Source organism: Hemiscyllium ocellatum, chromosome 1 (genome assembly GCF_020745735.1).
Source record: "Hemiscyllium ocellatum isolate sHemOce1 chromosome 1, sHemOce1.pat.X.cur, whole genome shotgun sequence".
NCBI classification, from domain to species: domain Eukaryota; kingdom Metazoa; phylum Chordata; class Chondrichthyes; order Orectolobiformes; family Hemiscylliidae; genus Hemiscyllium; species Hemiscyllium ocellatum.
In genome coordinates this window covers 161,441,475-161,464,352 of record NC_083401.1, presented here as the reverse complement: position 1 = coordinate 161,464,352, position 22,878 = coordinate 161,441,475, and the positions used below count along the sequence as shown (strand labels likewise).

The window sequence follows — 22,878 nt, the reverse complement described above, 5'->3', positions numbered from 1 at the left end:
CTTTTGAAGATTATGGCCTCGTTGTCTGGACACTCTCACCAGAAGAACGAGTTTCTACACAAATAAAAAAAAACCTGAATAGAGCCTCCTTCAACCCTTTAAAGACAAGGTAATAAACATCAAACATTACAATTAAACAGGTTTTAATTCTGAAGATAATTCCCTTCCCTTGATCCTCGTCTCTAGGTCAGCATTGTCAGATTGCAAGTCCAATACCTAGCCCTGGATGAACTTGAACTTCTTTCAGCTTAATACTGAATCATTTGACGTCAATACCTTTGACCTGATCATAAATCCTAGATACCAATTCCATCCCTTTTTCTGATTCATTCTGTTTGATCTTGAATTCAGCTTCTAAATGTATTAATTTCTCCTTCATGAGAACCAAGCTTTTTGTTTTCCACAAAGTATTTCACCAGATCTGAGCATCACTGTGTGTTGTGATTGATGCAATCATCATCATTGAACATCATAAAGTCTTGACTTTATGATGGACAGCAGGTCATCACTGATTGTTGGGCCTAGGACACTATCTTAAGCAACTCCTGCAGTGATGCCCTGCCATTGTAACATAATCTGCCTCCGTCCATTTTCTGCTCAATCCCTCATCTGTGTTTTTGCCATGAACAGATTTCAAAGTTCTCCTGGTAAACTTCCTACCCGCTTCACTGAAATGGCAAATCCATTCTAAAGCTGAAAATGTGTTGCTGGTTAAAGCACAGCAGGTCAGGCAGCATCCAAGGAACAGGAAATTCGACGTTTCGGGCCAGAGCCCTTCATCAGGAATCTAACGTTGAATTTCCTGTTCCTTAGATGCTGCCTGACCTGCTGTGCTTTAACCAGCAACACATTTTCAGCTCTGATCTCCAGCATCTGCAGACCTCACTTTTTACTCGAAAACCCATTCTAAACCTTGCCACTTATAATCCTCCTTGTACACCAAACTTCACTTACACATAGCTTCTGCTTTGACCTAGAATCACTCAGTGTTCACAACATTGCAAATTTGAATGTTTCTTTCTTTTTTATCAACTCACTCTTCTCAATGTACAATTCTACAAACATCAACCTGCCCAACAATAGCTCAATGCTTAACTTTGTGCCTGATGTTTGTCTCTCAAAGACCTGGGTATATTCAGGGATTCACACTCTAAGTCAGACATGTCACCCTGACATCTTTGTGCAGAATCCAGTGCACCTCATGGATCATATACATGTACATTACGAAAACTGTGGAGCAGTGAATTCAAATTGAATACTCACTGGCCAGCAAGATGAATTCCCCGTGCAACTTGTAAGTCATGAGGGGCTCTGGTAGATTTCTAGAACATTTACAAAATTAAAAATTAAATAACAGTTTAAATCAACTGTTTATTGATTAATGTAACAAGTATTGCTATTTGGTGTATGATGCTCAGATAATTATTTTCACAATGTTGACACTTATTGTTTTATGAAAGTGTCCAATACCAAGTCCTCAATTAGTTTATCCTAATCTAGATAAACATGTGATGAGACTTATCTAATATATTTTACGTCTGGATTAGGAATTTCAGAGAGAAAAGGATTAAAAATGGTTCTCTTGTTGTGCAGGATTACAATAAAAAATTTGAATATTTCTTATTCAAAGGGCATGTACATTGCTGGAAAAGCACAGCAGTTCAGGCAGCTTCCGAGGAGCAGAAAAATCAACGTTTCGGGCGAAAGCCCTTCATCAGGAATACAGCTATGAAGGGCTTTTGCCCGAAACGTCGATTTTCCTGCTCCTTGGATGCTGCCTGACCTGCTGTGCTTTTCCAGCACCACTCTAATCTAGACTCTGGTTTCCAGCATCTGCAGTCCTTGTTTTTACCATGTACAGGGCCGGCAAAGTTAACATTGTTTTTCATCAAGGTGGTGATGTTGCAAATGATGTTGGCGCACTTGCAGTGCCCTGAGAAAAGGAACTCCAGGATTGTGACCCAGCGCCAATGGAGGAATAGCAATAAATTTCACAAAGGGCGTACATGGCACAGACTGCTTTGTGCCATGTGTCTTTCTCACTGGTAGAGATTGAAGGTGGTGCAAAAGGACTCTCAGTGAGTTAATGCATTGCAGCTTAGAGATGACACACACAGCTACCACTGTGCACTTCTGATAGAGTGAGTCAATGTTTACGGTGGTATATGCACATCAATCAAGTGGGCTACATTCTCCTGAATGCAGTCAAGCTTCTCATCTGTTGTGGAAGCTGCATTAATGAGATAAATGAGGAGTATTCCATCATAGTGCTGATGTTGTTTGGAAAGTCAAGTGGGTAGTCAATCGTATCATGTCCAGTCTCTGCTTTGGTAGCTACATTAATTATGTAACTGGTCCACACAGCTTTCTGGTTAACAGTAGGATGCTAAGATGTGAATGATAGAAAATGTGGTGATAGAAATAGACCTGAATATTATTAGGTGGAAGATAGGCATCACCTGGTCCCAGTAGGGCACATATGCTATTTATCAATCAAAGCTTGATGCTGTCTAGTTCTGTTGCACACAGATACAGCCTCCTTTATTATCTAATCAATTGCAGGCATAAGTGAAGGCTGTGCAATTATCAGTGAACATCCCTACTTCTCATCTTACGATGAAGGGAAGTTTAAGGTGCTTGAGTCAGCACACTCCTGCAATGTCCAGCAAGGACCGGTTTCCACAACCAATCAGCTGTCTTAGTGCTCAGTGTGAAGAATGTTCCACACAATTCCCAGTGACATTCGTCTTTCTTGGGTTTCATTTTAGTTGGTGGTCATTGGAGTCAAAATGATTCACTTGATGATAAGGGCAGTCCCTGACATCTCACCGCTGGGATGCAGTTTTAATGTCCATGCTTGAATCAATGCCACAAGGTGGTCAGCTGTGGAATGGGACTAGCAGAATCCAGTCGGCTCCAGGTTATTGATGATTACTTGAAAGGCTGTTGATGATAATCATCAATGAAGTGATGGAAGTTACCTATGGGCTTACTTTGTACTTTGTTGGGTGGATGGCAGAGGTATGGCTGTACTGGAACAATTTGGTTACAGCTACACTAAGGTTAACTGCACAAGATGTCAGCAAGACACTTTCAAACATGTAACCAGTGTTGTGTCAGTGTGCAAGGGATCAAATGAAATGTATCAGACTGCTATCTGCCTGAGGAGAACTTTGGCAAGAGGCCTAGATGGATATCCAGTCCCCATTTCTCACTAAAACCAGTGGCAATTCATTCAGCCTGGTCTTTTGCACATGCGCTGGATTCTGTCAAGGCTGAAACTATGATTGTTCATTCAGGATCCTCCTCCCATTTGTGTCTGATGTCTACCACCATTGATAAAAGGGTGTCTTAGAGATTTGTTCATTCCTTCATTCATGGTGATGTGGGTGTCACCAGCTTGGACAGCATTTACTTCCCATCCTGAATTGCCGAGAGAGCACTGAAGGGTCCACCACAGTGTTGTGGGTCTGGAATCACATGAAGGCCAAACCAGGTAATGCCCTTAAAGACATTAGTGAACCATGTGGGTTTTCATTGACAATCATCAATGGTTTCACTTCATCATGAGACTCTTGTTTCCAAATTGCTACTGAATTCAAATTCCTCCATCTGCCATGGTAGGGCTCAAATCCAGGGCCTAGAACATTACCCGGGTCTCTGGATTAATAGCCTAGCGATAATAAAGAATACAAGCATGGACTACTTTCTAAACGGTGAGAAAATTCATAAAGCCAAAGTACCAAGGGATCTGGGAGTGCTAGTTGAGGATTCTCTAAAGGTAAACATGCAGGTTCAATCCGTGATTAAGAAAGTGAATGCAATGTTGTCATTTATCTCAAAAGGGTTGGAATATAAAAGCAGCGATGTGCTACTGAGACTTTATAAAGCTCTGGTTAGACCCCATTTAGAGTACTGTGTCCAGTTTTGGTCCCCACACCTCAGGAAGGACATACTGGCACTGGAACGTGTCCAGCGGAGACTCACAAGGATGATCCCTGGAATGGTTGGTCTAACATACAAGGAACGGCTGAGGATCCTGGGCTTGTATTCATTGGAGTTTAGAAGATTAAGGGGAGATTTAATAGAAACCTACAAGATAATACATGGCTTGGAAAGGGTGAACGCTAGGAAATTGTTTCCGTTAGGCGAAGAGACTAGGACCCGTGGGCACAGCCTTAGAATTAGAGGGGGTCAATTCAGAACAGAAATGCGGAGACATTTCTTCAGCCAGAGAGTGGTGGGCCTGTGGAATTCATTGCCACAGAGTGCAGTGGAGGCGGGGACACTGAATGTCTTCAAGGCCAAGATTGATAAATCCTTGATGTCACAAGGAATTAAGGGCTACGGGGAGAATGCAGGTAAGTGGAGTTGAAATGCCCATCAGCCATGATTGAATGGCGGAGTGGACTCGATGGGCCGAATGGCCTTACTTTCACTCCTATGTCTTATGGTCTTAATATCACTGGGCCATCGCCTTGCTTCCAGAGCTTTGATCTGACACATTGATGTTTGACTGCACCACTGTAACTCAGCATGCAATTTACAACACAAGTAGTGCTATGTTATCCTGGCACAAGCCAGTCTGAGAGCTGTGCGTTTCAGGCTGCTCCACCAGTAATGTAATTGGTCAGGCCTAATTGATAATGGACAATGAAATCCCCCATTTAGAACACATTTGTAACCTTGCTACTCTCAGTTCTTTCTCCAAGTGGTGTGCAACATCAGGGAGTTGTACGATATTCAGCTGGAGGTTTCTTCGCCATGTTTGCCTGGATTCCACGACATTTTGTGGATCTGGATTCTGTATGAAGGGCTCTGTGGGTATGTCCTACAGACTGTAAACCACTGGGATACCACTTCTGATGGTTTACCCTGCCCCGGAAACATTACATCTCAGAACTCCACAACAGAAGAATTAGGGTGCGATTGTCAGATCAGATTTCAAAACGAGTAACTGACATTTATAAGGAAGTAACATATTTTCCTCACTTTTGAAAGCTGAAGTTTGTGTTTTAGTAGAGAATTTCAGTCATAACCATGTCTCTCAATATGAAACTCCTCGAAATAGCCAAGAATAGAAAGATATTATATATCTGCTTACCGTAAATATTGTTTCAGTGCACTGGTGATGGTCTTTGTTTCCCATTCTAGTGAATTGTGCAGATCCAGATCAACACAAATCTTTGAATCTAGGGGAAAAAAAAGACATAAATTTACCAGGATAGAGATCTGGTCGTAATTATGTAGGGAAATCACAGGATTAGGAATAATCTGGAGGCCAGACTAACCACAGTGCCACATACTGCACCTCCAGGAATACTGTAAACTCAAGGACCTGCAAGTTAATACCAGTGGAGAAGTTATGGCTTTTGAGATAGTTTCTTAGAACAGCATGAGCTGGAACCAGCCGGACAGCAGGCTTTAGTAGATTTGGTATTGTGTAACATGACAGGATTCTCTAAAGATCTCAGGGTAAAGCCACCTTTGGGAAGCAGTGATCATAGAATGATGAAGTTTTGTATCTAGTTTGAAAGGGAGAAGAATGACTCTGAGGCAAGTATTGTAAATGTGAGTAAGGCCAACGAAGGAGGCATGGCAGCTCAGCGAGGTGACGTGAACTGGGATATTAGACTCGGAGATAGAGCAGGAGAAAAGCCATTTAAAGGGACATTCCAGAATCCTCAAAATAAGTACATTCCTACTATAAAGAAAAATTCCAAGATGCAGACCCACCGTTCATGGTTAAAAATTAAGGAAAGTAATTATGGAAATAACATGTTGTACAAAGATGGCGGCTCAGATGACAAGTCAGAATACAAAGAACAACAAATGATTAAAAGGCTCATCAAGATAAACAAGTGACACTGTTTCTGGGCTCACATCACATAGATTTCATCCTTAATCCTTTTCAAACATTCTTTTTAGCGTTGTAATATTCTCCTTAAACTAAAACCCTCAGTTTTCCTTTTATTTCCTTTCTTTTCTGAATACCTTGAACTCAGGAACTTTTAGCACTCAGGTCTGGTGATCTTTGTTTGTACCAAGTCTTTGTGATGATGACTCCATCATGATATTCCAACATGGCCAGCCACACCTATAGTTGCCTAACCCTCATGTGATTTGCTTGTTTAGATGCACCTGTAACATTTTAGTTTGACCCTTATACAACACTCCAAACAGTATTGGCAGCATTGGCTTGAGAGGCAGTCGATGACATTTTCAGCTGTTGGAAATACTTTTCCATTCGAAGTGCTGGTGTCCCTCATCTCAGACAACAACAACGCAAGAACTGTTCCCTCAAATCACTGTGAGGGTAATCAGCATGCCTGCCTGGATAAAATTAATCATGCCAACAGACGGAATAAGCTGGGAGTAATTCTGTATACAGCAGAAGGTTGAGGACATATCTAGGAAAAGAATTCAACGAGGGGTTTATTAAAGTTGACAAGGAGAAACCTTTCCAGCTGATAAGCGCACAAACTGAAGATAATTGGCAAATGAACCAGTGGAACATTCCTGTACATAGCAAGTTGTTGCAAACTGGAATGTACTGTCTAAACGTGTGAGAATTGCAAATTTACTAGCAACCTTCCAGAGGTAAGAGGTGATATACTAGAAAATAAAACATTTGCAGGATTGGGAGGGAAAGGAAATAGCCCTTTCAATGTGTTAGCACTTCACAAGGAACTAAATGGAGGAAGGCTCTACAATTCTATCAATTTCCTCCATTTTAAAACTCTTATCGACAATAATTCTGGTCTGATGCAGTTGTATTTATCTGGCTTATTTGTAAAAATACTTACCAGTCAGCAAACTCATAAGCCTCTGGACTTTTGAACTGACTCCAACCACTCTATATATTCCTTGATCATTAAGTCCTGGAAAACAAATCAAAAAGAATCTCTTATTAACAGCAATAATGAGGAAAACTACCAAGAGTTTTATCTTCCCATTTCATAAATGCACTAATTGTTTTCGCTGTAAATAATATCAATGATTTTAGTAACAATTCAGGGTAACTGAACAAGTATTACCAGTTCAAACATATACTTAGTATTTTTAAGTAAGCTGTTTTCTGACACAGCATAGATTTGCTGTACTGCACATGATTTATTTCTGCTTCCTGTTCCACCCTTCTATTCCTGAGAATATTACTTCTTCATCCTTCACAGCAAATAGGAAACAACAAGAAAACAGGCAGGAGGGAGAGCCTGTAGCAGAGTTATACACTAATCACTCGTGAAGAGGAGCAGATTCTTGTTATTGAGGATATTAAAATATAGAACAGCCCATTCTGACAAAAGATCCATGTGCATTGAGATGTTCCACATTGCCGGGGTACTTCAGTAAGCTTGAAACTGTACCTTTGAGTCGAGAAATCCATTACACATTTCCCAAATACTTTGAGCATCTAACCAGGGCAGAGGAAGATCCAGTCCTGGACACTATGTTTTGTTCATTCACAGGTTGTGGGTATTAGTGGATAGGCCTGCAATTAATGCTCAATCCCTAATTGACCAGAAGACAGTTAAGAGTCAACCACATTGTTGTGGGTGTGGAATCAAATGTCAGTCAGATGAGAGAAGGATAACAATTTCTTTCTCTGAAAGACATCAGAGAACTAAATGGGGTATCCAAGAATTGGCAATGGTTTCGTGGGCACCACTAGACTTTTCATTCCAGATTTTTATTGAATTCAAATTCCATTATCCATCATGGTAAAATTTGAGCCTGGGGCCCCAGACCACACTATCACCCTCACTTGCGTTAACCTTTATAGCTTACGCTATCCCCCCGCCTTATGCTTTACCTGCACTAGCTCGTGATTTCTACTGACCCTCACCCTCGAACTATGAATTTCCCCCGATCCCACATTGCCGATGTTGATTTGCCTACTCATCCCTTGAGCCATGAATTATTGATGTCCCAATGCCCTCCTGACTTTGATCCGTCACAATCTTGAAGCAACCTGCAGCCTCATTTCTCGTGCACACCCCCGCAACACTCCCCCCCTCAAAGACAGGACGTACAACCCCTACTCCTGACCTTGGAACTCTGACCCTGCCACACTGAACTCCCCACATCATCCAAAAACGACTATGTCCCCAACACACATCATCACCATTCAGACTCGTTGACAAAATTACTGATACCAATCACCACTTCCTGGGAACTCAGCTACCTGTTATGCACGCTGCCTGGCTGTCAGTCTAACCAATCCAGAACATGACAGACACATGCTGCCTTGTTTACCCTTCCACCTTTCCTCAGGCAATATTCTCCTTTTTTCAGATGGTGCTCCAACATTCCCCATTGATTCTACCACCCCATGTTGCCTTTGCTCCACGTGAAGGACTGAGACCATAACTCCACCTGACCTTGACTATACTGTGAGGAGGACAAAGCAGCAAGGTATTCGCACCAAACACAGCCTCAGGAAGCTGAAGGCACCAATTTCACAACAGAGTACAACTTATTTGGGAGGGGGCAGTTAATTCCAGCTAAGTGGTCTTTTTATTAGATATAAATGTGTGCAAATAGATTTTCTGACTGCTGCACTGAGGAATTCTGATAGGCCTAATTAATCTCTCCCACTGGCCATTCTTTTTGCCCTGTCCAGGACAGGAGGATTTCCCCAGACCGCATTATTACAGCACTGATATCCTTTCACTTCTCTGGTTGCACACTCACAATGCCAATGCTGCCCATCACCACCAAGAGCAAGGCAAAACAGCAGCTCCAATAAAAAACAGAGATAGCACACTGTATTGCCCACACCAGCCTTCAAGTCAACCGAGCGTGTGGCGCTGGGAAAGCACAGCAGGTCAGGCAGCATCTGAGGAGCAAGAGAATTGGCATTTCGGGCATGAGCCCTTCATCAGTGTTTTTCCAGCACCACACTCTCGATTCTGAACTCCAGCATCTGCAGTCCTCACTTTCTCCTTCAAGTCAACTGAGCCGCTCAAGGAATCGACCCTGCTGTGGTGACATGCACTTTCACATGCACACATTGAATACAATGTTGACAGAAACTCCAATTTGTTTCCTTTCATAAAGAATCTCTCCCACTCTTTCCACCAGCCTACATTGGAAGTAGTTGCAGACGGATACTCAACTTGTTGGATTGCATTGTGAATTCACCTTTATGGCCAGCAAATCCTGGAGCGGGACTTGAACAGTTCAGGGGGAGGTAGAGACATTATCCATTGTCCTTGTTTTTTTTAAAATGTTACTACCAATGAAATGTGTATTATGTGCGTAGATCATTGCTTTAAAATAATTAATTATATGTTTACTATAAACTAGGGAGTGTTGCTGAACAAAGAGACCTTGGAGTGCAGATTCATAGTTCCTTGAAAGTGGAGTCGCAGGTAGATAGGATAGTGAAGAAGGCGTTTGGTATGCTTTCCTTTATTGGTCAGAGTATTGAGTACAGGAATTGGGAGGTCATGTTGTGGCTGTACAGGACATTGGTTAGACCACTGTTGGAATATTGCGTGCAATTCTGGTCTCCTTCCTATCGGAAAGATGTTGTGAAACTTAAAAGGGTTCAGAAAAGATTTACAAGGATGTTGGCAGGGTTGGAGGATTTGAGCTATAGGGAGAGGCTGGGGCTGTTTTCCCCACAGCGTCGGAGGCTGAGGGGTGACCTTATAGAGTTTATAAAATCATGAGGGGTATGGATAGGATAAATGGGGGTGGGGAGGGCGGGGGAGGAGTCCAGAACTAGAGGGCATAAGTTTAGGGTGAGAGAGGAAAGATATAAGTGATAACAGTTTCACGCAGAGGGTGGTACGTGTATGGAATGAGCTGCCAGAGGAAGTGGTGGAGGCTGGTACAACTGCAACATTTAAGAGGCATTTGGATGGGTATATGAATAGGAAGGGTTTGGAGGGGTATGGGCCGGGTGCTGGTAGGTGGGACTAGATTGGGTTGGGATATCTGGTCGGCATGGACGGGTTGGACCGAAGGTTCTGTTTCCGTGCTGTACATCTCTATGACTCTATGACGCTATTATTGACAGTAAAGTGGTTTGTTTTGAAGTTGTGGAAGACACATTTGAAAATCCTCACAAATACATAAAAAAAACTAATCATTGATATAATTCATCATCAAAATCTAATAATGTCAATTAAGTACATGCATTAAAAAAGGCAACTCAACATACACATCTACAGTGATTTTAAGAGCAGCAGGACTGACAGAGAACATCAATATTGTTAGTTCCTTCAAATTCAAAATATTAAAAAATTATAAAATATTATTCACTTCAACACATTGTTTTAATATAATTGGTTTCAAATGTCAAATAAAATATTACATTACCCCGTGTTTCAAGAACATGGATGCACTTCTTTATTAGTGTGAAACCCGTCTCATCCAGTTGTATACCTTCGGAAAGGAAAATAAAGTTGCCTTTGTTGTATAAGTAAATACCAAACACTTCATTTTAAAATGTAAGATTTTTGTGCATGATTTTTCAATGGGTTGACAACATAATGACAGCAATTAAAAATGTAAACCTTAATTTAATTGTATTAGATGGAAAATTAATAATGCTGACACCTGACCTGAGGATACAAAAAACTCTGTAAAATTATGCAAAACATTAGTTCAGAGGTTGAATGAGGCAAAAGAAATCATGTTAATGGTAGAATCACCCATTACAAGATTTAATATTTCAATATATATGGATATACTTACTTCCTTCTTTCTTGGAATTACTCCTAGTAATTAAATATACCTGCCATTGAAAGAAACATTGTTATACACTCAAGAACGAAAATCACTGGAACATTTAAGAGACAGAGCAAGTCCATCTCTATAATTAAGGACTTAGCCATACTGTGGAATCTGAAAACATCTGTACTGTCATTTCATGACCATGATCACAGTCATTAGCCAAGGCAAGAAACTCAACATTTATCTAATACCTTTATTGCAAACTCTGAAGCGAAACCAGAGAGGGTCCACTTTAGGTGACAAGTTGAAAATGTGTTGCTGGAAAAGCACAGCAGGTCAGGCAGCATCCAAGGAACAGGAGAATCGACGTTTCGGGCATAAGCCATTCATCAGGCCTTCTCCATTCCTGAAGAAGGGCTCATGCCCGAAACGTCGATTCTCCTGTTCCTTGGATGCTGCCTGACCTGCTGCGCTTTTCCAGCAACACATTTTCAGCTCTGATCTCCAGCATCTGCAGTCCTCACTTTCTCCACTTTCGGTGACAAGCCTCAGCAAAACATACGGAGATGCTAGGTTGTCCAAATACCAGGGAAATCCCGCTTAACATCCTCGGTTAAAGGAAAGCAAGGCACTATATTCGACACTGGCATGGCTGTGAGAGTTATCCAACAAAGACATGTATCAGTCCGCCAACATTACAATAATCAAATAATCGAATAAGAATTATATCTAAATGCATCTTAGCATTTTTCTAATTAGTTCTTTTTACGTAGAGTTTATTTTTCCATTAGTTAGTGACAATTCTTGCAAAGCACTTGTAAACTTCCATCTGAACTGACTAAATAGTATCAACTGTAAAAGGAAGGTGAGGTTGTATTGTACATTTATCCCAACTCTCATAAGCTATAGTTCCTTGCACCCTGTAAATGTTATTACATTAATGTTCTCAATTATATTTGCTTTTCTTGGTAAAATATCTAAATAGACAAGCACTTGACAGCACTTTAAGCTCCCAATCCCAATTTATGGCTTTTGTTCCAGCAAATGACCATGTTCAAAAGCACAATGAAAGCCAATCAAATTTCGAGATGACACTCAGGAAAGTAATAGCTGCCAACAAGTGAAAAGGACCTACAACAGGAATCAAAGAGCTTTAAGAAAAAAAAAGGAGACTTCTTTAACGAATGGCACAGAACTGACCAAGCAAGAAACTGGAAGTGACAGTAGGCTCTGAATTGACCTTGTTTACTCCTTGCATAATAACATAAAACCAATATAAATAGAATACTGGGCTGTGTTTCCAAACCAATAGAGCTCAGTTCTGAACAAACTGTGCTCGGCTCTGGAACAAAGGAGCGACCAGGGTAAAATGAGGGCCTGACAAGGACAGTAGTGGGAAATTGTGCATGGAGTCTGAAGAGATAGGGGAAGCTAAACGAATAATTTTCGTTTGTCTTTCTCCTGTCTGAAACCTATGTTGTCGAGGAGAATACTGAGATATAAGCTATTAAACTAGATGGGATTGAGGTTCATAAGGAGGAGGTGTTAGCAATTCTGGAAAGTGTAAAAATAGTTAAGTCCCCTGGGCCGGATGAGATTGACCCTAGGATTCCCTGGGAAGCCAGGGAGGAGATTGCAGAGCCTTTGGCTTTGATCTTTAAATCGTCATTGTCTACAGGAATAGTGCCAGAAGACTGGTAGATTGAAAATTATGTCCCCTTGTTCAAGAAGGGGAGTAGAGACAACCCTGGTAATTATAGACCAGCAAGTCTTATTTCAGATGTGGGTCAAGTATTGGAAAAGATTATAAGAGATAGGATTTATAATCATCAAGAAATGAGTAATTTTATTCGGGAATAGTCAACACAGTTTTGTGAAGGGTAGGTCATGCCTCACAAACCTTATTAAGTTCTTTGAGAAGGTGACCAAACAGGTGGATGAGGGTAAAGTGTTTGATGTGGTGTATATGGATTTCAGTAAGGGGTTTGATAAGGTTCCCCACGGTAGACTATTGCAGAAAATACAGAGGCACGGGATTGGGGATGATTTAGCATTTTGGATCAGAAAGTGGCTAGCTGAAAGAAGACAGGGTAGTAGTTGATGGGAAATGTTCATCCTGGAGTTCAGTTACTAGTGGTGTACCGCAAGGATCTGTTCTGGGGCCACTTCTGTTTGTCATTTTTATAAATGACCTGGATGAGGGCATAGAAGGATGGGTTAGTAAGTTTGCAGATGACACTCAGGTCAGTGGAGTTGTGGATAGTATGGAAGGATGTTTCAGGTTACAGAGAGACATAGATAAGCTGCAGAGGTGGGCTGAGAGATGGCAAATGGAGTTTAATGCGGAAAAGTGTGAGGTGATTCACTTTGGAAGGAGCAACAGGAATACAGAGTACTGGGCTAATGGTAAGATGCTTGGTAGTGTAGGTGAGCAGAGAGATCTCAGTGTCCATGTACATAGATCCCTGAAAGTTGCCAACCAGGTTGATAGGGTTGTTAAGAAGGTGTACAGTGTATTAGCTTTTATTGGTAGCAGGATTGAATTTCGGAGCCATGAGGTCATGTTGCAGCTGTACAAAATGCTGGTGTGGCTGCACTTGGAATATTGTGTATAGTTCTGGTCGCCCCATTACAGGAAGGATGTGGAAGCTTTGGAAAAGGTGCAGAGGAGAGTTACCAGGGTTGTGCCTGGTCTGGACAGAAGGTCTGATGAGGAAAGGCTGAGGGATTGAGGCTATTTTCATTAGACAGAAGAAGGTTGAGAGGTGACTTAACAGAGACATAAAAGATGATCAGAGGATTAGATAGGATGGACAGTGAGAGCCTTTTTCCTTGGATGGTGATGGCTAGCATGATGGGACATAACTTTAAATTGAGTGGGTGATAGATATTGGACAGATGTCATAGGTGGGTTCTTTACTCAGAGGTAAGGGGGTGGAATGTGCTGCCTGCAACAGTACTAGGCTCACTAACTGTAAGAGCATTTAAATGGTCATTGGATAAACATTTGGATGAAAATGGAATAATGTAGGTTAGTTGGGCTTCAGATTAGTTCCACAGGTTGGTGCAACATCAAGGGCCGAAGGGCCTGTACTGTGCTGTAATGTTCAATGCTCTATGCCTGATCAGTACCAACTTGAGATGGCAACATGAACACAGTGCTTATTTCTCATCATTAAGAAACAAAGCAAACATTCAAGTCCTAGAACAAGTTAAAAGGGCACTCCAGCCAATTCCTCATTTCAGAAGCTTTCTTTATAAGTTTGGACAACTTGCACAGGAACTTTAAAAGTACATTTGAGAGGGGACGTACCTTTTCAGGAAATTAGGTAGAAAATGTTAATCTTTCACAAATTTTCCCTTTCATTATTTCAAGTTCCATCACTTACCGTGCATCCAAAGGGCCAGTAAACACCTCTAAATAATAACGCGTAAGAACGTATTTGTTTCTAAGAACAAGCCACGTCACTCAAAACCTTTACAGAATCCCCCAGACTGATGACTTTGTGAACAGTGAAGAGATATTTGAAAGCATGGCACACATGACCCTATAACCTGCACACATATCCTTCCCCACAAGCAAGGAATGTCAAGAAAGAAGGAGCAAAAATGGCATTCTCAAACAATATTTTGAAACTTTTATTGCATAAAGATGTGCTCTGTCAAGTGCCCTCAACTGTGCTTACAGAAAGCATATCATATGCTCGACAGCACAGACATATAAAGAAATATAATCTACATTGATGTTATAGAGCAGCAATAAATCACAGCCAGAGGCAGAGAATGCTTTGAAAATAACTACTAAAAGCAGTGGAGTTAGTACAGGCTTTTCCATGGTTTGGCTGGTGAAAACTTAAAGTACTCTTTTACCCGAGGAGAAATTTTATGTTTGATTGGGCAGTCTTTTATTTTCAAAATTTAATATTTTCTTGTTGCAACTGTTTAGTGGGGAATGGATGGTTGGAAATACAGATAAAGAAACAAACTTTCAAAATGATGACCCAAGTTCTTCCCACGAGGACAGAAATTCCTGATTCCAGGCCAGATCAGACAAAAAGTTATCTGGGTTTTGAGAAGATTTGTAGCTGAGGTTGAGGTTCTGGATGTATGCTTGCTCACTGAGCTGGAAGGTTCATCATCACCGTACTAGGTAGCATCATCAGTGAGCCTCCGGACGAAGCACTGGTGGCGTGGCCCATTTTCTATTCATGTGTTTAGGTTTCCGTGGGTGGGTGATGTCATTTCCTGTGTTGGTGGTGTCATTTTCTGCTTTTTTTTCTCTCAAGAGGATGGTAGATGAGGTTCAAATTGATGTGTGTGTTGATGGAGTTCTGGTTGGAATGCCATACTTCTAAGAATTCTCGTGCGTGTCTCTGTTTGGCTTGTCCTAGGATGGATGTGTTGTCCCAGTCGAAGTGGTATCCTTCCTCATCTGTATGTATCCATTTACCTACCCAGGATCTTACCAGCCAGCCATCTGATGCAGAATCCATTACAACAAATGAGTTTAGCAAACCATATAGGCAGCATCAGAAAGAACTTCCATAGGAACCATGCCCCATTCTTATTCCAGAACACTCAATATTTAAAGGTCCAAACCCATTTTGACAGCAACTCAGAGAAATTGGTCAGGTAAATGGGAGAGGGATTAGGGAGGCAAGTGTATTGGTAAGGGGGTAGTGTGCCAGGTGAGTGAGGGAATAGTAAAAAATGAGGTCTGCAGATGCTGGAGATCACAGCTGAAAATGTGTTGCTGGTCAAAGCACAGCAGGCCAGGCAGCATCTCAGGAATAGGGAATTCGACGTTTCGAGCATAAGCCCTTCATCAGGAATGAGAGAGAGTAGCCAAGCAGGCTAAGATAAAAGGTAGGGAGGAGGGACTTGGGGGAGGGGCGATGGAGGTGGGATAGGTGGAAGGAGGTCAAGGTGAGGGTGATAGGCCGGAGTGGGGTGGGGGGCGGAGAGGTCAGTAAGGAGATTGCAGGTTAGGAGGGCGGTGCTAAGTTGAGGGAACCGACTGAGACAAGGTGGGGGGAGGGGAAATGAGGAAACTGGAGAAATCTGAATTCATACCTTGTGTTTGGAGGGTTCCCAGGCAGAAGATGAGGTGCTCCTCCTCCAGCCGTCGTGTTGTTATGTTCTGCCGGTGGAGGAGTCCAAGGACCTGCATGTCCTCGGTGGAGTGGGAGGGAGAGTTAAAGTGTTGAGCCACGGGGTGGTTGGGTTGGTTGGTCCGGGGGGCCCAGAGGTGTTCTCTGAAGCGTTCCGCAAGTAAGCGGCCTGTCTCCCCAATATAGAGGAGGCCACATCGGGTGCAGCGGATGCAATAGATGATGTGTGTGGAGGTACAGGTGAACTTGTGGCGGATATGGAAGGATCCCTTGGGGCCTTGGAGGGAAGTGAGTGTGGAGGTGTGGGCGCAAGTTTTACATTTCCTGCGGTGCCACGGGGTGGTTGGGTTGGTTGGTCCGGGCGGCCCAGAGGTGTTCTCTGAAGCGTTCCGCAAGTAAGCGGCCTGTCTCCCCAATATAGAGGAGGCCACATCGGGTGCAGCGGATGCAATAGATGATGTGTGTGGAGGTACAGGTGAACTTGTGGCGGATATGGAAGGATCCCTTGGGGCCTTGGAGGGAAGTGAGTGTGGAGGTGTGGGCGCAAGTTTTACATTTCCTGCGGTGCCACGGGGTGGTTGGGTTGGTTGATCCGGGCGGCCCAGAGGTGTTCTCTGAAGCGTTCCGCAAGTAAGCGGCCTGTCTCCCCAATATAGAGGGAATAGGTTGCAGGATGTATAAGGGGCAGGTGCCAGGTAGTGGATGAGGAAATAGGCTAGATGGTGGGTGAGGTGACATGTTAGTGGGTATGGGGGTGAGGGTGGGGGGAATGGTGCAGGGGTCTGTGGGTCATTTGGGTGTTTGGGATAGGTGAGGATTTAGATTGGGCCATTTGTGTCCAAGAAACCACTGAAGTAGGGTCTGCATTATAGTTAACCAGGAGTTACAGCTGGTGTTAATCCTATAATCTCTCCTAGGTAACTAAAGAGGGAAGCATGTCTGAACTCAGAGTTGAGGACCTTTTCAGAGGGTGCTGTTATGTTAGTTGCTTCCTTCAAAACCGGGAATTACATATCGGGTTGACAAATGGCAAATCTGAACACTTTATTGACAATGCCCACACACCAGGGCTGGTTCTCAGCTGGTGTCTCTCCAGGTCACCTGACCAGCTCTTAAAGGGTAGCACTCCCAAATCTATTAGATTAGATTAGACTTACAGTGTGGAAACAGGCCCTTCGGCCCAACAAGTCCACACCGACCCGCCGAAGCGCAACCCACCCATACCCCTACATTTACCCCTTACCTAACACTACGGGCAATTTAGCATGGCCAATTCACCTGACCCGCACATCTTTGTGACAGTGGGAGGAAACCGGAGCACCCGGAGGAAACCCACGCAGACACGGGGAGAACGTGCAAACTCCACACAGTCAGTCGCCTGAGTCGGGAATTGAACCCGGGTCTACAGGCGCTGTGAGGCAGCAGTGCTAACCACTGTGCCACCGTGCTGCCCACAACGGGTATTCTTAACACCCTTCTCCCTTTGTGTTAAAACTCACATTAATAAATACAACAATCATCAACATTATACAGGCATTGTAACCAACATAAGTACATAGTCGGGAAAGTTTACAAAAACGTGCCGATCATGGAAGAATCACCACTCCCTCTCTATACAGGGTGTTCTGTCCATTGTCTACATTGACATGATCAGTCTCTCGGGGGGATTGTGGTCGCTAGAAAACCAAGTCCTCATCTCAGGAACTTTTCCTGGTGGTTTCCCAGGCTTCCAGAAGCTTCTGTTGATCCACAGATACACCCCGTTCTGATTGGCTGTTGTCACCCCGTGACTTTGCTGCTGTGTCCTCCTTGGATAGAGCCAACCCTGGCTCAGAGACACATGACTCAGTCAACACCATCACTCCCATCTGGACTGGCTCGGTATTCAGGAGGGACTTTCCCAGTGCAGTGACCAGCTGGTCTGTGTCTCCTCCAGGCCGTTCATCCCTAGTCTATACTGTATATGACAATGGTCCTGTTTGAGCCATCACAGTCGCTGGGATCTATTTTCCCCAGATGTATAGTTCTGCCAATATGGTCTCTCCTCTTTGGAACACCTTCAACAGTGAGGGTCCCACCTTTCTGAACATCTGTCCTTGGTAATTTCACTCTACCATCTCTCTGGTCTTTTCCAGCCGCAGCAAGTCAAACTTGGTTCTCGGTTGGTGGTTGTACATCAAGGACACCGGGGAGAACTGGATTGTCCCTTGTACAGGAACACGGCACATGTTGAGGAACTTGCTCAGTCATCGTCCCACTGACCCCTCCCCTTGTGAGGCCTTTAAGGCCTGCTTCAAGGTTTGTACAAATCTCTCCAGCTGCCTGTTTACTGCAGGGTGATATGGTGCCTATTGCACGTGTAACTGATTCCATGTTTTTCCAAGTACTCCTCAAACACGCTTGCACCATATACTGTGAACCATCTTATGCCCTTACTGTCCAGGAGATTGGAGTTGTCTGTATCAGAGGGGTGTTTAATGTGGGGAATGACAGTTGTTATTCTTCACAAGTCTTCAGTACTATCGCTGAAGTGTTGTCAGGGCCTGTAGCCTTTGCAGTATTCAGTGTCTCCAACCGTTTCTTGGTATCACGCGGAGTGAATCAAAATGGCTGAAGACTGCCATCTGTTCCACTGGGGACCACTGGAGGAGGCCGAGATGGGTCATCCACTCTGCACTTCTGACTGAAGATTGCCGCAAAATCTTTTGCATTGATATGCTGGGTTCTTCCATCATTGAGGACGGGGATATTTGTGTTTAATTGTTCACTACCATTCATGACTGGATGTGGCAGGACTGCAGAGCTTGGATCTGATCCGTTGACTGTGGGATCGCTTAGCCCTGCCTATCGCTTGCTGCTTCTGCTGTTTGGTGGCTTCACCAGATTGATACCTCATCTTCAGCTATGCCTGGTGCTGCTCCTCCATTCTCCATTGAACCAGAGTTGATCCCTCTGGCTTGATGGTAATGTTTGAGGGGAGGATATGCTGGGCCATGGGGTTACAGATTGTGCTGGAGTACAATTCTCCTGCTGTTGATGGCTCACAGTGCCTCATGGATGCCCAGTCTAGCTCTGCTCAAAGTCTGAGCCATTTACCACGGTGATAGTGCCACACAATATGATGGAGGTTATTCTCAATGTGAAGGTGGGACTTCATCTCCACAAGGACTGTGCGGTGGTCACTCTCACTGATACTGGACAGATACATCTGCAGCCAGCAGATTGGTAAGGATCAGGTCAAGTATGTTTTTCCCTCTCGTTGGTTCCCTCACCACCTACCGCAGACCCAGTCTAGCAGCTTTGTCCTTTAGGATCGGATCAGCTCGATCCGTAGTGCTGCTGCCGAGTTACTGTTGGTGGTGGTTATTGAAATCCCCACCCAGAGTATATTTTGTGCCCTTGGCCATCCCCAGTGTTTCCTCTGCATGTTGTTCAATATGGTGAAGTCTTGGTTCATCAGCCGAGGGTGGACAGTACGTGGTATCAGCAACAGATTTCCTTGCCCATGTTTTAACATGAAACAATGAGACTTCACAGAATCTGGAGTCAACGTTGATGACTCTCAAGGCAACTCCCTCATGACTGTATCCCACAGTGCCGCCACCTCTGCTGGGTCTGTCCTGGCGGTGGGACAGGACATACTCTGGGATAAGACCATAAGACATAGGAGTGGAAGTAAGGCCATTCAGCCCATCGAGTCCACTCTGCCATTCAATCATGGCTGATGGGCACTTCAACTCCACTTACCCGCATTCTCCCCGTAGCCCTTAATTCCTCGTGACATCAAGAATCTATCAATCTCTGCCTTGAAGACATTCAGTGTCCCAGCCTCCACTGCACTCTGGGGCAATGAATTCCACAGGCCCACCACTCTCTGGCTGAAGAAATGTCTCCGCATTTCTGTTCTGAATTGACCCCCTCTAATTCTAAGGCTGTGTCCACGGCTCCTAGTCTCCTCGCCTAACGGAAACAATTTCCTAGCGTCCGCCCTTTCCAAGCCATGTATTATCTTGTAAGTTTCTATTAAATCTCCCTTTAACCTTCTAAACTCCAATGAATACAATCCCAGGATCCTCAGCCGTTCTTCATATGTTAGACCTACCATTCCAGGGATGGTGATGCTGGTGTCTGGGACCAGGCCAGTGAACGATAATGCCTTGAGTCTGATTATGTCAGGCTGTTGCTTGACTGGTCTGTGAGACAGCTCTCCCAATTCTGGCTCTAGCTGCCAGATGTTAGTGAGGAGGACTTTGCCAGGTTGACAGGGCAGTTTCTGCCATTATCTTTTCTGGTGCCAAGGTCAATGCCAGGTGATCCATGGTCAATGCCAGGTGATCCATCCAGTTTCATTTTTATTGAGACTTTGTTGCGATTGGTACAACTAGATGGTCTGCTGGGCCATTTCAGAGGGCAACTGAGAGGCAGCCACATTGCCGTGGGTCTGGAGTCACATGTCGGCCAGACCAGGTAAGGATGGCAGATTTCCTTCCCTGAAGGACATTAGTGAACCAGATGGGTTTTTCCAACAATTGACAATGGTTTCATAGTTATCAATAGAATCTTAATTCCAATTTTATGTTTTTGAATTCAAATTCCACCAACTGCTGTGATGGTATTCAACAATCTGGGTCCCCAGAACATTATTTGAGTCCCTGGGTTAACAGTCTACTCATGCTCAAGTTTACTCATGCTCAGTTTTTACGATGTTCTTCGCTTTTGTGGATTTTCCCACATCAACTTCCACGGCAGAAAATGCCGATTTTCCCCTTGTAGTTGGAAAATCACTGAACTGCCACCAATAGCTCACAATGCCTCTTGCTATGACTGAGAGATCTTCGATAAATGTAAGGACTTATGTTCAGCACTCTCGCCCTCTAAGAAAATACACACTGTGTTGGTTCATACTGTGGGCGGCACGGTGGCACAGTGGTTAGCACTGCTGCCTCACAGCGCCTGAGACCTGGGTTCAATTCCCGACTCAGGCGACTGACTGTGTGGAGTTTGCACGTTCTGCCCGTGTCTGCGTGGGTTTGCTCCGGTTTCCTCCCACAGTCCAAAGATGTGCGGGGTCAGGTGAATTGGCCATGCTAAATTACCCGTCGTGTTAGGTAAGGGGTAAATGTAGGGGTATGGATGGGTTGCACTTTGGCAGGTCGGTGTGGACTTGTTGGGCCGAAGGGCCTGTTTCCACACTGTAAGTAATCTAATCTAATCTAAATATATCGGTTAACTGTACGAGTTAAATGGCTGCTAAGTTTTCTGTGCAGCATTTGTTTTGACAATTTACTCAGTTCTGCATTATTGCCCAACCCTCAATGCAGTCAAGTTAGAAAGCAGGTTGTTCGATGAACTGCACTGTAAGCAGGGCATTACATAAGCATTAAAAAGCATAATTTAAATCCTATTTAACACACTGCGTCCCAACTTCACTCTATTACTTTTTACAGCAGAACACACTACACATTAAAGAATATCAAATCACTGTTAAACACCAGGTTTTACAGCCACACAACATCAAAGCACTGAATGTCCATTCTAACTTACTGGTTCTTTTCCGTCCAATGCTTCCATCCACTGCCTGCGATCATCTTCTGTAATAGCCTGCATGGTAATCACACCTTGCCTGCAAAGCATATCAACATGAAAAAGTGTATGTTTGAAATGGGAGGCCATTTCACGCATTATTGTTTCAAAATTGAAAATTCTTCCAGAATGCATTCGTGACATTTTCATAACCCAAATATTTTTTAAAGACCCTAACACTGAGTGCAGAGGGCGAATGTTTTACAGTTGATGTACATCAAAGCAGGATAATGTCCACAATTCACTAATTCAGCAAGTACGTCCAAAAGTGCAGCAAGCAATTTGAACGGGTTCTTCCACATCAGCAGTGAAACAGAACACCACAATGCAGAAAGGATACAGATGCTCAGGAAAGCAAACTGACGTCAGAAATTTGCAACCGCTTCATCATCGGTCTTCTGCAGTTAAAACATGCCCTGCAGCTGCCAAATTGTTTTCATTTTTGTCACTTTGGTAAAAATGAATTTGTATTCTATCCACCCTGAATTATTCTGGCCCTCATGTCGTACATTAGTCTCCTGGTTGTCCACAGTTAGTAATTATAACCCACCATGTTTAGCAAAGTCCTTTATAACAGGAGACCAGATCCCCTGTATTGACAGCTTTGGTCAGATGTCTACAAAGCAAGCAGCAAACCATTGCGGCTTGGGCTGGTGATATTTGTAAACTGCTTTTTTGTTGTTGATTTGGTAGGTCATGAAGCACAGTCATTTTTAAAACTGACAACACTGCTAGCTATGTGAGGTTTCACAGAAGGGTTATGCTTAGTACTGTCTCATTAATTCAAGGTAAAGTGGAGCGATGAGTTCTTCCCAACAAACCCTGTGAGACTTGGTTACTATGGAGACTGGAGACCCAAGGAGAAACATATTGAGAGCAAGCTGCAAAGTGCTCACAGCAGACATCAAAGGCAGGAGCAGTTGGGCTGAGTGCAGCTGAACTCAGTCCCAGTGATTCTGGACAGAAAAGGAGGCCTCACACAGACAAGAGACTGCAGCTGGTCAGATCAGCTGACAGGAAATGGGTGGTGACCTTCTCCTTGGCAAGGATAGCAACCTCTGGTTGAAGAGAGACATCCCATGACACTCTGAAGGTTCTCAAAGATTTGTGTTGGGCAAACAAAGGAGGGCAAGTGCCAAAGCAGTCCTTACTCCTATCAGCCGCTTTCGCAATTCCCATAAAATGAAAGGAAGTATCTTTCTATCTCTGTGGAACACTGCAACAGAGGGAAATGGGGAAAAGTGAATCACTTGGAAGACACAGAGCAGGAGCAAGGAGTTGGTAGTACCACACATCAAATAATGTACAGACTCAGGCTAAAGCTCCGGGGACATGGGCGAAAAGTAAATTCAGTTAATAAATCTGGAATATGAAACAAAACTCTGAGGGTCACCATGAGGATTACCTTGGATTGCTGCAAAGCTGGTCTTGCCTTTGACTGAAGGAAATCTGCCACCTTTACCAGGTCTAGTCCCTGAGCGATTTGAGACTAAAAACA

The 22,878-nt window shown here is 43.6% G+C and overlaps 1 protein-coding gene across 1 annotated transcript in view; it reads right to left on the bottom strand.

Moving 5' to 3' along the window:
• arhgap10 (Rho GTPase activating protein 10) overlaps positions 1 to 22,878 on the bottom strand; it is a 192,534-nt gene that overhangs the window by 53,083 nt on the left and 116,573 nt on the right. The window contains exons 11-16 of the mRNA XM_060832969.1: positions 21,342 to 21,420; positions 10,708 to 10,747; positions 10,330 to 10,395; positions 6,807 to 6,881; positions 5,105 to 5,192; positions 1,264 to 1,322 (exon numbers count right to left, since the gene is read on the bottom strand). Of these exons, the coding sequence (XP_060688952.1) occupies positions 1,264 to 1,322; positions 5,105 to 5,192; positions 6,807 to 6,881; positions 10,330 to 10,395; positions 10,708 to 10,747; positions 21,342 to 21,420 (407 nt within the window). The remainder of the gene's footprint in view (positions 1 to 1,263; positions 1,323 to 5,104; positions 5,193 to 6,806; positions 6,882 to 10,329; positions 10,396 to 10,707; positions 10,748 to 21,341; positions 21,421 to 22,878) is intronic.